The sequence below is a fragment of the Ailuropoda melanoleuca genome, chromosome 11 (genome assembly GCF_002007445.2).
Source record: "Ailuropoda melanoleuca isolate Jingjing chromosome 11, ASM200744v2, whole genome shotgun sequence".
NCBI classification, from domain to species: domain Eukaryota; kingdom Metazoa; phylum Chordata; class Mammalia; order Carnivora; family Ursidae; genus Ailuropoda; species Ailuropoda melanoleuca.
In genome coordinates, this window is record NC_048228.1 from 70,907,184 (window position 1) to 70,922,175 (window position 14,992).

The 14,992-nt window shown below is 43.4% G+C and overlaps 1 protein-coding gene across 1 annotated transcript in view; it reads left to right on the forward strand.

Annotated features, from left to right (window-relative positions):
- Positions 1-8,104, forward strand: part of OCIAD2 (OCIA domain containing 2) — an 8,481-nt gene extending 377 nt beyond the window's left edge. Inside the window, exons 2-6 of the mRNA XM_034671832.1 lie at positions 144-240; positions 1,575-1,628; positions 4,919-4,966; positions 5,928-6,045; positions 7,532-8,104. Of these exons, the coding sequence (XP_034527723.1) occupies positions 1,598-1,628; positions 4,919-4,966; positions 5,928-6,045; positions 7,532-7,613 (279 nt within the window). The 5' untranslated portion in view covers positions 144-240; positions 1,575-1,597 and the 3' untranslated portion in view covers positions 7,614-8,104. The remainder of the gene's footprint in view (positions 1-143; positions 241-1,574; positions 1,629-4,918; positions 4,967-5,927; positions 6,046-7,531) is intronic.
- The last annotated feature ends 6,888 nt before the right edge of the window (positions 8,105-14,992 follow it).

Below are 14,992 nucleotides of genomic sequence, written 5' to 3' on the forward strand. Positions count from 1 at the left end.
GACTGGTCATGACTCAGCAGCAGCCACACAGGATACACACCGTGTGACCGGAGTCCAGAGTCCTCCCCGCATTCCTCTAGGGAAAACAGACCAGATGCTTTGCTAATGATTCCGGTCAACTCACCATATAACTTTCCTTACAGAGCCTGTTATTTTGTCCAAAATCAAAACTGCACATCCACAGAGGAGAGATTTCAAAGATTATCCGAGAATGTCAAGAAGAAAGTTTCTGGAAGAGAGGTAATTGCACCCCTCTTAATCTTTGTTAACGCGATATTTGCTGCAGTAAACTGACCAAGTGTTACCTTAGAATGATGGTTACGATTCACTTTTGAGCAGGGACTTTGCACTTCTCTTGCCAGGCCTGCCTTATGTAAGACGAGGGTGTGAATTCACGCTGTGCGTTTAAGTCCCTTCCGATTTAAAAAATTCATGATCTGCCATTTGAAAATGTCATGATAGAGCCTACAGATATAGTCCCAATGTTTTGCAGCATTGGGATAGTCTATACTTTGAAATATGCATTTTGATTTCTCAGATCAGTCAAGTTCAGTGTCAATTGTTTGGGAAGTAACACTTTAGAACTTGATATTCATTCTACATGATTATTGATTGTGCTCCTAGAAATTCANATACTTTGAAATATGCATTTTGATTTCTCAGATCAGTCAAGTTCAGTGTCAATTGTTTGGGAAGTAACACTTTAGAACTTGATATTCATTCTACATGATTATTGATTGTGCTCCTAGAAATTCATGGTGTTTTTTTTTGTTTTTTGTTTTTTTTTTTTACAACCTATGAATCAGTAACTTAAGTAAGTACTTGTAGATCAGCATTTCAGTATGACCCATTTGTCTACCAGGAGGTAGATAGGAGTGGAGACACCGGTTGCTGTTCGATTTTTCTCGGTTGCTAGGAAGAGCTGGGTGTTTATCAGCACTCTCTGCTCTTGGAAGAAGAGTTGCATTTTGATAGAACTAGAAACCGCCTTTGCCAGACTAACTTGCCTGTTTTAAAAATCGTAGCTCAGCATCACCCATGTTTAACATGAGTATGATAATCTTGTAATCTTCAGAAAATTGACATATCCAAATTGTGCCACAAAGTAGCACTCAAGATGAAAGCTAGGAATGGTCCTAGATGGGGTGTGAAGGCGTTTATTGTGTTGTTTTTTTAACTTCTATGTAGGATTGAAAATTTCAAAAGACACAGCTAAAGGCAGCTCCCAAGTTCAATGGCTAATGGGCACACACCAAGATGTCTTCGTTGTATGCCGTGCTCCGAATCTGGGGCGCAGAGGGCATTCAGTAAAGGTGGATGGCGGAGAGGGAGTAGCACGGGGGTAGGTTTTGTCCCCTTAATGCTGGGCTTCAGGTTGAGTGACTGGGGAAGATCTCAAGAAAATTCTGCACGCGGTGTTTAATAAATATTTGTTGAATAAGTAAAATAACGAAGGACTGAAAACTCATTGCCAAGGTAGGTAAGAGGAAAAAAAAAAAACTAATTTCCCCTGACTTCTGGATGAGGTGCCAAGATTTAAAATAGCAATATTGAGGGGCATTTTTCTTTTACAGCTCTGCCTTTTTCTCTTGTGAGCATGCTTGCCACCCAAGGACTAGTCCACCAAGGTAAGATTCTAGATCTATTAATTAAACTTAAGAAAGCCCAGTTTTCACCAAGCCTCTGGACAGCTTTTTGGCGGTTGGCATTTGTTTTTTGGAGAAAGATTTATTTGTGCAGGTTTTTGCTAATTTTCAGCCAAGTCCACCCTTCCCCGAAGATGTCCTAATCTCCAGAACAAGTGGCTATATGAGGTTACATGGCAAAGGGAAATTAAAGTGGCAGGTGGAATTAAGGTCGTTCATCAGCTGACCTTAAAAGAGATTATTCTGGATTATCTGGATGGGCCCCGTGTAATCAAAAGTGTCATTAAAAATACAAAAGTGAATCAGAAGACGGAACCAGAGGGGTAGCAGCACAAGAAGGGCTCAGTTCAACATTGCTGGCTGTGAAGATGGAGGAAGGGCCCACGAGTCCACGGATGTGGCTGGCCTCTAGAAGCTGGAAAGGCAAGAAACCCTAGAGCCTCCAGAAAGAATGAGTCTCTGCCAATACCTTGATGTGAGCCCAGTACTATGGTCTGAATTCACATGTTGAACTCTTAACACCCCATGCAAGGGTATTAGGAGATGGGGTCTTTGGCAGGGAGGTGGAGCCCTCATGAAGGGGATTAGTGCCCTTGGAAAAGAGGTCCAGCGAGCTCCCTAGCCCCTGCCATCCCATGATGATAACAGGAAGTCTGTGATCCCAGAGTGGGCCCTCACCCAACCATGCTGACGCCTGATCTTGGACTTCGGCCTCCGGAACTAAGAAATTAATTTCTGTTGTTGATAAGCCCCCCAGTCTGCCATATTTTGGGGTAGCCACCCAAATGGATCGAGTCACCCAGTGAGACCCATTTTGAGCCTCTACCTCCAGCACTGTAAAGTAACAAATTTGTGTTGCTTTAAACCACTAAGTTGTTGATAAGTTGTTAGAGCCCAGGAAACCAATGCAGCCAGAGTCCTTGTGTCTCCCTGGGGCTCCACATACACTTAGACAGATTGTCTCCCACAGAAGCGTGTTCCAAAGAGGAGACGCGGGGTGCGGAAATCCACCGCATTCTGCCCATCATGCCCTTCATCCTGGCAAGAGGCTGCATCTGCCTGAGGAAGTTCACCTGTCTAATTTGAACACAGATCCAGAGAACTAGCAGCCGCCCAGCATCTCCCCACATGGCCTCTCCCTGCCTCTTAGAGTTTTCCACTTTTCCTGTCTGACTCTCTTCTTATCTCCATCTCTCAGAGCCCCCTTAGGCCTTGCTTGGGCCCCAGATAACAACAAGGCCCCTGACTTTGTTGAAGCCCACTATACTGAAGACTGCTGATTACCAGGACTTTCAAAAGAGTATTACACCCAGCAAACATGAGGGAAAATGTTCTTATTCCTTTTGGGGTCTCAAAGACCATCTATGTCATATATCTAGGAGAATCCCATTTCACTCAATATTACTCTTGTCTTTAAAGGTGATTTATTAAATATGACTTCATTTTTTAAAGATTTATTATTTATTTTAGAGAGAGAGAGAGATCACGAGTGGGGAGATGGGCAGAGAGAGAGGGAGACAAATCCTCAAGCAGACGCCCCACTGAGCATGGAGCCCGATATGGGGCTCGATCCCAGGACCCTGAGATCATGACTTGAGCCAAAATCGAGTTGGCCGTTCAACCAGCTAAGTCACCCAGGCGCCCCTATTTCATTTTTATAGCTCAAAGATAGGCTTTTTATAGAAATATATCCATCAATCAGTAGCAATCAGATCATTTCTGACAACAAAAATATATGGCCACAACATCTATAGGGATTATGTTTTATAGATATTAAACTGCTTAAAATCTACAGTGTCCTGCAAGTGTGCAAATACACTTTTCCAGGTTCGTGTGCTAGTTTTCTGTGGCAGCTCTGATGAATTACCACCAGCATAGTGGCTTAAAACAACACAAATTTGTTATCTCACAGTTTTGGAGGTTGGAAGTCCAAAACAGGTCTCAGTGGGCAGAAGTCAAAGTGCTACCTTCCTTGGGAGGCGGCGAAGGTTGGTCTGGGCTTCCTTTCCCTTTCCACTTCTAGAGACCACCCACATTCCCCGGCGCATGGCCCCTTCCTCTGTCTGCAAAGCCAGCAACACTGAAGCAAGTTCTTTTCATCCTGCCATCTGTCTGGTTCTTTCTCCGAATCCCTCTTCCACAATCCAAGATGATTACATCTTGATTACATTGAGTCCACTGCAATAATCCAGGATAGTCTTCCTATTTTAAAGTTATCTGGGGACGCCTGGGTGGCTCAGTCGGTTGGGCATCTGCCTTTGGCTCAGGTCATGGTCCCAGGGTCCTGGGATCAAGTCCTCCGTCAGGCTGCTGCTCAGCGGGGAGTCTGCTTCTCCCTCTGCCTGCTGCTCCCCCTGCTTGTGCTCTATCTCTCTGACAAATAAATAAAATCTTTAAAAAAAAAAAGTTATCTGATTAGCGACCTTAATTCCATTTTCTTCATAGTTTCCAGGGATTGGGATGTGGTCATACATCTTTGGGAGACCATAACTCTGCCTACCACAGATTTTAATGTTTTCATTTAAAAACTATGATATATATATATATATATATAATGAATCTCTAAACTGAGACTCTGTTGAGTTACTTAAAAAGAGGAGGCGATGCCTAATTGCTTGGAACTAAGTTGTTAGCTCCACCTTTGCCTTGATAGCTTTTTTATTTTTTAAAGATTTTATTTTTAAAGTAATCTCCACACCCAACATGGGGCTCGAACTTACAACCCCGAGATCAGGAGTCACATGCTGCAGGGATTGTGCAGCCAGGAGCCCCACCTTGATATCTTTATTTGTTTATTAAGATTTTACTTATTTAGAGAGAGAGAGAGCACGGAAATGTGAGACAGCATGAGCGGGGGAGGGGCAGAGGGAAACGGAGAGAATCCCGAGTGGACTGTGCTGAGCCCAGAGCCTGACATGGGGCTTGATCTCAGGACCGTGAGATCATGACCTGAGTGGAAACCAAGAGGCAGCATTCAACCAGCTGAGCCATCCAGGTGCCCTTCCCCCACCCCGCCCTACCTTGACATCTTTAAATCAGTCTTGAATTTTCTGTTTCATATTCTTTTCCTATACATTTTGGCAGACTAATACTTGCTGCTTGCCAAGAAAGGTTATTCGAGAGTTAAGTTCAATTAAGAATTGACTTAGAACTCTTTAAAAATCATCTCTTTAGATTGAGAATCTGTGTGTATCTTAAACTTTGAAGGTTTCTTTATAAATTAGGTTAAGTTATAAAATGAAACAATAACATATTTCTATATTACTCCTTAGGTTATTTAGCATCTAACCCAAGATTTGGATCGTTGCCCAAAGTTGCACGTAAGTTATAGAAGTAAAAAAAAAAAAAAAGATTCATTTTATAGATGTTTATAGCAACCGGAGATATGGATGTCAGGCTGACCAAACTGCCTGTATTGACTCTCTGAAAAATCAGTCTCCATTTTTCGTCTCTTTGCAATTCCTAGTTCATGCAACACTTTCTGATATAAGGCTGAGCAGTAGGGACCCCACCTTCAACAAGCCTCTCTAAAGCCTGGACTAGGGCAGGATATACAAGAGAGACCAACAACAGAGCCCTCTGAATGGTAGAGCCATGAGGGGTTTTAATTTTTTTTCTTTTGGCTAGTTTTTTCAAAGTATTTTCTATAGTGGACCTAGCAAATGAAAAATTTTTTTAAATCGGGGACTTTCTAATAATACATTTACCATGAACTTGGGGGTTCATCTTATTCGACTCATTATACATAGACCTGTTACATACAAGGAAGACGCAGTCCAGTGTACAGCCTGAAACCTCATTCCCAGCAAAGAGCAGGTTGGATATTTCTCCCCTAGGAGGTTCCCTCTGCCTCGTGACCTCTCCCTGCAGGCAGGATGGATTACAGCTCCCCCTACTCTAACCCATCAAGAGAGTTAAGGGGAATTCCTGCCAAGGAGTTTGGTAGCTACCTATAGTCACAACCCAAACCCCATCCCTTCCTTCCCTGGTGGCCTCAGACATTTATTTGGGCCTCCCTCTGGCTGCCGGTCTCTGAGACAGCACCTTCACTTCCTCTATCCTGGCCCTTCTACCACCAGCTCCAAACTGAGGAGATCAGAAAGTCTCCATTTCCCAATCCTGCTCTTTAATAGGGAGATTCATTCGCAGAGATTTTGTTCATTGATTTATCGTGGTACTTTTCAGGTAAAAATTACTACAGTTCATGTAGAAAGTTCTAGAAGATAATTAATGGAGGAGATTCTGAACTTTTAAATGATCTTTCCTAACCTGCTTTTACAGTTGCGGGTATCTTGGGATTTGCCCTTGGAAAGGCATCATACATACGAGTATGCCAGAGTAAATTCCATTCCGTTGAAGATCAGCTGCGTGGGGCTGGTTTTGGTCCAGGTCATAACAGGTTTGTAACTTTTTAAAAAAATGTTATTAAGTTTTTTACTTTAATTCCAGTACAGTTAACATACAGTGTTCTATTAGTTTCAGGTGTACAATATAGGGATTCAGCACTTCTGTACATTACTCAGTACTCATCATGATAAGTGTCCTCTAATCCCCTCTTTCACCCACCTTCCCTCTGGTAACCATCTATTTGTTCTCTATAGTTGAGAGTCTGTTTCTTGGTTTGTCTCTCTTTTTTTTCCTTTGTTCATTTGTTTTGTTTCTTAAATTCCACATGTGAATGAAATCCTATGTTATTTGTCTTTCTCTGATGGACTTATTTTGCTTAGCACACTACTCTTGTTCCATCCATACTGTTGCAACAGATTTGTAATCTTTTTGATTGAGGGATTGTAAAGAAGATACTTATAAAAAGTTCAACGAAGGCCCTTTCACCACTTATAATATTAAACAATTTTCTAACTACATATATAACAAGGCATTGTTCAGGTCTCTAAAGAATACCTTCGTCAGTGGACATGGCTTCTGCCATCACGGGGCCACACAGAAGGGGAACAGGTTTCTCTGCTGCAGGACTTCTCAGAACCCTTCTAGGTTTAATATGTATCATGACTCTCATTCAGAGGTGTGAGTCGCAGGACTCTGGTCTTAAGGGCATTCCCTCTGCAGTTAGAGTACCTAGGTGGAAACCAGTTCTACCACTTACAAAGCTGGGTAACCTTGGACAAGATTCTTATACTCTCTGATCTTCAGTGTTCTCCTCTGTAGAAAGTGGTGATCAGAACTATTTCATGGCATGTTACAAGGAATAGAAATGATTATTTATGACAGGAAGTGCTCAGTGAATAATAGCTATTTCTACGAGAGTATTTATAGGATTAGTGGTGGGGACACATTTCTCTAAAGACCCTCACTTGTCACAGTGAATTCTATTCAAGAGGCAGCAAGAAAACTGTGAAAACATTGGACATGAAGATCATTATTGGCCCTTTTTTTGGGGATGAAATTCTGGAGGTCTCAAACCAAGAAACAGCTCCTATTTTTACTTTAAAAAATTAGACTTGTGAACTTTAACATAGAAAATGTCTCTCAGGGAGCACCTGGGTGGCTCACTTGGTTAAACATCTGACTCTTGATTTAGGCTCAGGTCATGATCTCAAGGTCATAGGATCAAGCCCTGTGCTGGGCTCACGTGCTGCGTGGAGTCTGCTTGAGATTCTCTCTCTCCCTCTCCCCCCCACCACTCTCCCCGCTTGAGCTCTCTCTCAGGAAGGAAGGAAGGAAGGAAGGAAGGAAGGAAGGAAGGAAAAAAGGAAAGAAAGAAAGAAAGAAGAAAGAAAGAAAAGAAAAGAAAGAGAAAGAAAGAAAGAAAGAAAGAAAGAAAAAGAAAGAAAGAAAGAAAAAAGGAAATGTCTGCCAGTAATGTTGTGTTAAGACTAGACCTTCCAGTGTCAAAACACAAACTTCTGTTTTTGCCTCCATTCTAGGCACTGCCTGCTCACCTGTGAGGAATGCAAAATTAAGCATGGATTACATGAGAAGGGAAGTTCACAGCCTTCAGCTTCTTAAACTTGTATCTATGGCTTTTGATGTTTCTTAAACCTCTGAATTTGGACACATTTAAAATTTCAAGTGTACTTTAAAATAATATACCTATAGTGGAATAGAAACATTGTGATTCTCTCACTCTTTTGAAGTGCTTTCTGTGGGAGATTCTCAGTTGAATTGAGCAGTGTATATTTGTGTGCTATTTGAGAACATGTCCAGCGCATTCACACACCAAAAAAGAAACTATGTGGCATTGCTTACAGCTGAGTTAAAAGATCTTGGAGTCTTCTCTGATCTACTCTTTCACTCTGCCTTTGTTCAGGGTTTTAAGATCTCTGATAGAGGATAGGAATGAATGTTGGGGAACTTGGGAAGTCATGCCCCACAGAAAGCCAGTGTGTATAGAGGTAGAAACAAAGGGCAAAAAGGTTGTGTCTTACAGGCTTGAGTAGTGCTTTCTAAGATGTAGGGACGAAGATTTTTAATTTAATAAAAAAAAATTTCCCTTGAAAGAGTTGGAATCTGAATCCACTGTCCTTTATGCGTCATCGGTGTGGTAAAGTTTTGGCAAAGCCCGTCATCTTTAGGGTCCTTGTTTAGCTAATGGCTGCGTGCTCATTGTCAGTCCTAAAGAATGGGGTTCTTTTGTATACCGCTAGGGGCCTGTATATATGACTTTCCAAATTGCCTCTCCTCTCCCAAGGAACAGTTTGTTTATGGCAACAATCACTGGAAGAATTAATTCATGGAACGATAAACTTTTAGGGCTACACGGAGCTTAGAGGCAGGCAGTCCAACCCCAGGAGATGGATTCCTATCCTCCTGCCAGGTTTTTTACATGAAAAAAACAACCAACCAACCTCTTCACTGGGGACCTTGTGTTTTATGGCAAGTTGTCTGAGCCCTACATAAAAATTTCCCTTGCATCTTTGCGTTTTCTCAGGAAAATACTTTACGTATGTGTCACCATTTATATATTGTGTGTGTGTGTGAGTGTGTGAGTGTGTGTACATGTTTGTATTTTACTTAATACATCTTGAAACCTATACCATGGAGGTAAAAAGGGAAATCTCATCAGAAGGTGATATAAAATATTTCATTTTAAATATCAAAAATATTTGGGAGTTTTTATTTTTAAGTGAACTTCAAGTGTCTGAAATGGAGTGATTTTGACTTCGTCTCCTGGATAGTACATATCCTGGTCTTTCAGTTGATAAAGTGCTATTTCTGTCCATCAGAACACAGAGCCAACATCCTGCTTCATGGATGCCGTTGAACTCCTGGCTGTGACAACCAGAAATTGGTGGCTCTTTGTTCCCTTGGTGATTGGCAACAATTCAGAATTAGGCACATTTGTTTCCTGCACGCCAGAAACTATTTCCCAGGGTTCAGAACATCTTCACATTGCTAAGCACAGCAAGTCAATGTTGAAAATCAGTCTTGGGGGACTGGCATAAGATACATCTATTATTGGTGAAAGGGCCCATTGTTTCCACAGCTGACATCTCCATCATTCTTCTGAATCAAATTGAATTTATGGTTTGGGCTCTTTGCTTTTCCTAAGCAGGTAAGTTATTCATCGAAACAGTTTATCACAGTGATCTTTCCTTTCACAGTGTGAAAGGAAATCAATAAAGAAAAAACTGGAAGTTCATTCAAATCTCAAATATTTTGCTGCATTATCTATTGGATAGATTAGGAAGCACGTATCTGGAGGAGAATGTCTGTTTCTTGTAGGAAGATGTGTCAAAGGAGTGGCATTTGTCTTTTGGCATTTAGAAATTACCAACCCTCATCACCACCCTGGTCATCAGCTTGTGAAAACAGTACTTTCATGATTTAAAAAAAAAAAAAAAAAAGATGAACTGTATATGATACTTACATACTTTTTAGAATTCTCACTTAAGCAAATATATTCTCAGGGCCGCCTGGGTGGCTCAGTCAGTTAAGTGTCTGCCTTTGTCTCAGGTCATTATCCCAGGGTCCTGAGATCGAGCCCTGTGTCCAGCTCCCTGCTCAGTGAGGAGTCGGCTTGTCCCTCTCCCTCTGCCCCTCTGCCTGCTTGTGCTCTCTTTCTCTGTAAAATAAATAAATAATATCTTTAGAAAAAAAGATATTCTCTTCCCTTGCTGTCAGAATAGATGACTTATCTATTTTCTGCTACCATTATGAAAGTAATGAAATTTATCTTAAATGATTTGATTAAAACAATGAAAATGTCAGGTAAATAATTTTCTTGATATTCATAATGCAATCTGTTAATTGACAAAATTTTTCCACTTTATTTATTTTTAAACATTTATTTAAATGAAGCAGGCTCCCCACTGAGCAAGGAGTCTGATATCCCAGACTCGATCTCAGGACCCTGGGATCATGACCAGAGCCCACCCCAGCCAAAGGCAGACGCATAACCATCTGAGCCACCCAGGCATCCCAAATTTTCCCACTTTTAGAATTCAACTGTAGAATTCAATTTCATTGACATTGAACGTTTGCAGAGATTTCAGTGATTAACCCAGAGGAGCAAAGTCCAGGAGAAGACAGAGAGTGTAAGTGGGTGAAGCTGGGCTAGTGGTGACGCTGAACACGGGTATGGTCTTCACTTCCCACACATGTGAACCTGTGGGCCCACTGTTGCCATATCTTCCAGCTTTTCAAAACAAATAAGCACAGGTTTTTATGTGAGATACCCTGGTTTTATATGTTCATTGTTTCATATAGTCAATGATTGTGCACCCTCTGTGCGTAGGCGCGCTCCTAGATACAGGCCACCCTCCCAGCCACTGCGGGAGTCCCCTCTGCTGTCTGGGCAGGTGAGATTCCAGGAGCCACATCCGTCCCTCTGGGGAAGGAGACGTGCTGCTCTGCAGTGCCACGAAGTCCACAGGCCAGCCTGCGACACTGTTCAGAAAGGTCTTACGGGAGCCCAGGTTTGCCTCCCTCACCCCCAGAGCGGAAGCTCTTGCAGAACAGGAAGTAGGTCTTCTACTTATGCCTGAATCCCCAGCCCCAAGCAGACTTCTTGGCCCGATATAGGTCCTTCGTAAACGTCCGTCAGCCTAAACCTGTGATTTCCCTGGGGCTACAAAATAGGATTCTTCTTCTTTCACACGGTAGCCTTTAAATACTGGAACGCGTGTGCCTCTGAATTTCTTCAACCATTGGAGTGGGTTCCCAGCCCTGTCACATCCTGGTCTGGGGACACCCCTTGGTTTGTACTGTCCTCTCTGTACCAAGACTGCAAACATGGATTGACCAGTTCAAAAGAGAACGGGATTACGGTGCTTTCCTTGCAGACACTTGAGCTGATAGCAAGAGCGGCTCTGCATCCCACCCTGTGCTCCTATCGAGGCTCCACCACGTACTGACACTGAGTCAGCTACACATCTGCTCTGCGCCTTCGTTTTCTCATCTGTAAAATGGAAGCATTTTAGGCTCTCCTGACAGGTGGTTCATGAGGATTAAATAAGCTAATACCTACGAAGGCTTACAATAGTGCATGGCTCAGAGTAACCGCTTGAGTGGTGTTAGCCATTACTACCACTACTACTACTTTGCATGGCGTCCAGAATGTGTACTTGTGTCACACATTTGGCCTGTGCTAAGCTTTCACGTGACCCACCTTTAGGTCAAGTCTTCCCATTTTATGCTTACACAGCTGCTCATTCTGAACTTCAGTGTGACTCATTACACTCTTAACTTTTTTCAATTTCCTGATTCTACGATCTGTCCTTTTCAGTTTAAAATTTGTCATTTAACAGGTGAGTGCCGTGTCAACTGCCCTGGAAGATACTCAGTTAACCCCTTTGGTTTCTTCATGTATGGTGTTCATAGTAAGTGCTCAAAGAAACGTCGTCGACTGATACAAACCTGGAAGAGTGGTTTGGTGTATTAGAGAGATTCTCTCCTCTCTAGATGTGGGTGGGGCAGGAATGAGGGTAGGAATGGAAAGGTAACAAAAGAGGAAGGGTGGGAGAGGGAAGTTAATGGTGGTGGGGAAAGAAATATCAAAAAGGCACCTCCCTGGGGGCGCCTGGGTGGCACAGCGGTTAAACGTCTGCCTTCGGCTCAGGGCATGATCCCGGCGTTATGGGATCGAGCCCCACATCAGGCTCCTCTGCTATGAGCCTGCTTCTTCCTCTCCCACTCCCCCGGATTGTGTTCCCTCTCTCGCTTGCTGTCTCTATCTCTGTTGAATAAATAAAATCTTAAAAAAAAAAAAAGAAATATTAAAAAGGCACCTCCCTGAATACCTCCCTGATTTTGAAAATCAAGGCTGTCACCACAGGCCTTACAATTCGGAAGCCCACAAACGGCTTCATTCATTAATTCGGTGGATATTTTTCAGGCAATGGGCTAGAAGAAATCGGGGTATATTCGTACATAAGATAGTCCCTGCCCTCAAAGAAGTAAGTACAGGAGAAAAGATCTGTAAATCAATAGCTCTACTGCCGTGTGATGTCATGTCTGTGTGAGGTAGATACAAACTAAAGGCCACTGGAATTCGGGGTTGCCCTTGTAGATCGTATTCCTGGTGGAATTCAGACCTCTCCTTATATCCAGGCCTCCTGACATGTAATTTTGCATTTCCTTCCCACGCGAGCGGGGCAAACCATCGATCTCTCGACCTTGGGTTTGTCCACCTGACTTGCTCTAGGCAAGCTGTGAGGCAGAAATGAAGCCGTGCCACTGCCAGACTTAAGCCTAAGGAGCCTTGCATGTTTCTACTTGTGTCTCGTCGTGACCATCAGAACAGGCCCCACCCTAGAGGCGGAGCCCATACCCTGCGCGCTGATCCCCCCCCCTCTCGCTCCACAGTTGCCTAGGATCTAATCCCTTTAAGAAACCCCTACTCTCTATCACTCAGAAATGCTGCTCTTCTGTCAAATTCTGATACAGAAACTGGGTAGCTGTCAGGGGGCTGCTGCCATAACATAGGCCTAAGTCCTGTAGCATTGGGCTGGGGAACAAGTGGCACACGGAGGCTGGCAGGACTTCGGGGAGATGATTAGTAAAAACCTAAAAGCCTGGATGAGGGGGTTTACAGAAGCCTAAAAAGCTTCCAAGGAGGCTGTCAAGGAAGGGTCTCAGAAGAGACGGGGAAACGGTATTAGAAGCCGCAAGAGATTTTGATTATGAGTTGTGTAGAGTTTAACAAAACTGTTTGTTACCTGTAGCTACACAGAAAATAGAAAATGTACCTAACAAACTAAATGATCTGCTTAGCACTTCTGGGCAGTGTTGAGGATAACGACACCTGGATTTTTCTAAAATGAGAGATGTAATGTAAGAAACAACTTATTTCATTTCCAAATGTGATTTGTAGAAAACATAAAACTCATAAGTTTCTCAAGCCAGCAGAAGTTTCTCGTACTGAGAAATGGCTTTCAGGCAAAGATCAAATCCAAACTGGGGCATAAGGTTTTCTGTTCATGAGGCTATTGGCTCTGCATCTCGAGTCAGGCCTGTTCCGATGGTCACAAGAGAGACACAAGTGGAAACACACAGGCTCGTTAGGCTCAAGTTTGGAACTGGGACGCCTTCATTTCTGCCTCACAGCTTGCCTGAAGCACGTGAAGTGACAGTGCGTCCTTCCTAGGACATTTCAGACACACAAGGGTCCTCTCCAGGTCTTACAGGCATAACCCTGTAGACCCTGTGCAAGGTTCCTAAGAATCTCAGTGCTGTTGTTCACCAGCCCCACAGGAAGCCCAGTGTAGAAAAGGGACAGCTTCTCAGGGGTGCCTGGGTGGCTGTCGGTTAAGCGTCTGACTCTTGATTTCAGCTCAGGTCTTCATCTCAGGGGTGTGAGTTCAAGCTCCACGTTGGGCTCCACACCCACCCACTGGGTGTGAAGCCTACTTTAAAAAAAAAAAAAAAAGGACTGTCTCCAAAAGACTTATGGATGGCTTTTGTGTAATGAGATGGATTATAAATGGATACTTCAGAATTTGTTTAAAAAATTTTCAGTCTGGACAGGGACAGTATAAAAAGTCGTCTTGGGATCTCTGATTTCTGTGGGCAAGAAAGCAGGCTAAGAAAATCACTCCGCTGCAAACACGAGCTACCTTTACGGGAAAGGCAGGACTCAGAGCCACGGCGAACCCTTGGGGGTATGCCTAAGCCCTCACAGAGAACTGGCAGCACGAAGCTGGCTGGACTTCAGAATTGCTATGGACAAGTGCCAGGCATATGCTTCTCACATCCCCCTTTTGAATGGGAGCGGTATGGATGCCGAACAGGTACTTGGGATGAATAGGTCAGGTAATTTCTCTTCAGTTCACAGGCCTTAAGACTGAGGAATGGTACTTCAAAGATTCTCACCCACAACTGGACCAGATGAGAGGAGCTCCTGGACTCTGAGCTGTTGTTAAAATGGGTATGAACTGGAGGTCCTGGGAAAGTTGTTTATTTTGCATGAGAGGGATGTGAATTACTGTGCCCAAAAGGTGAACTCCTTCCGTCCCACTGGTCTTGTAAAAATGTGACTAAGTGGGAGTCTTACATTCCTGCCCTTTCATAGGCGGGCTTGTGAGGAGATGCTATAGGACTGAGGCCAGGTCAGAAATAAAAGGCAGGGGCGCCTGGGTGCTCAGTCGTTAAGCCTCTGCCTTCGGCTCAGGGCGTGACCCCAGAGTCCTGGGATCAAGCCCTGCACTGGGCTCCCTGCTCTGCTGGGAGCCTGCTTCTTCCTCTCCCACTCCCCCTGCCTGTGCTCCTTCTCTCGCTGGCCGTCTCTGTCAAATAAGTAAAATCTTAAAGAAAAAAAAAGAAAGAAAGAAAAGGCAGTGCAGCTCTGACATGCTTGCTGGACCATTCCTGTTAGAGCCCTAAGCGGTCACATAAAAAAGTCTGTCCTGAGCACAGCATGTCGTGAGGAGCCCACAGACCCACCAAGAGGCCACGGCAAGATCCTGACACCAAAGGGAGAGATGCTCTGGCCAGACCCCAGCTGCTCTGGTTCCCTGACGTCAGAAGCACCCAGCATCTGAATGACCTAAGAGACACGCAGCCAATCACCCTAGGGAATCCTTCCTTCATTGGGACCCACAGAGAAAATGGAGATAATAAGTGACCACTGTTTTAAGCCACCAAGTTTGGGGATTTACAACAGCTAACTGAAACACAATATTTCTGGTAGAACTGCAGTATGAGTAAACAGAATTTAGATGAGAACAGTTTCACTTTCCATTCACCTGAACCAGAAACAAACATTAGGTCGGCAATGAAGAAAGTATACCGAATTTTTATTCCTGTAGAATCGGCATTTTTCAAATATGACCACTGCTTAAACGTGTTGAGCTATTTACTATGTTTATTTACGCACATCACATTCACTATTAAATATTCAGAAACAGATGACTTAATTTCCTATCCCTACAAACACCACTTGTAATTAG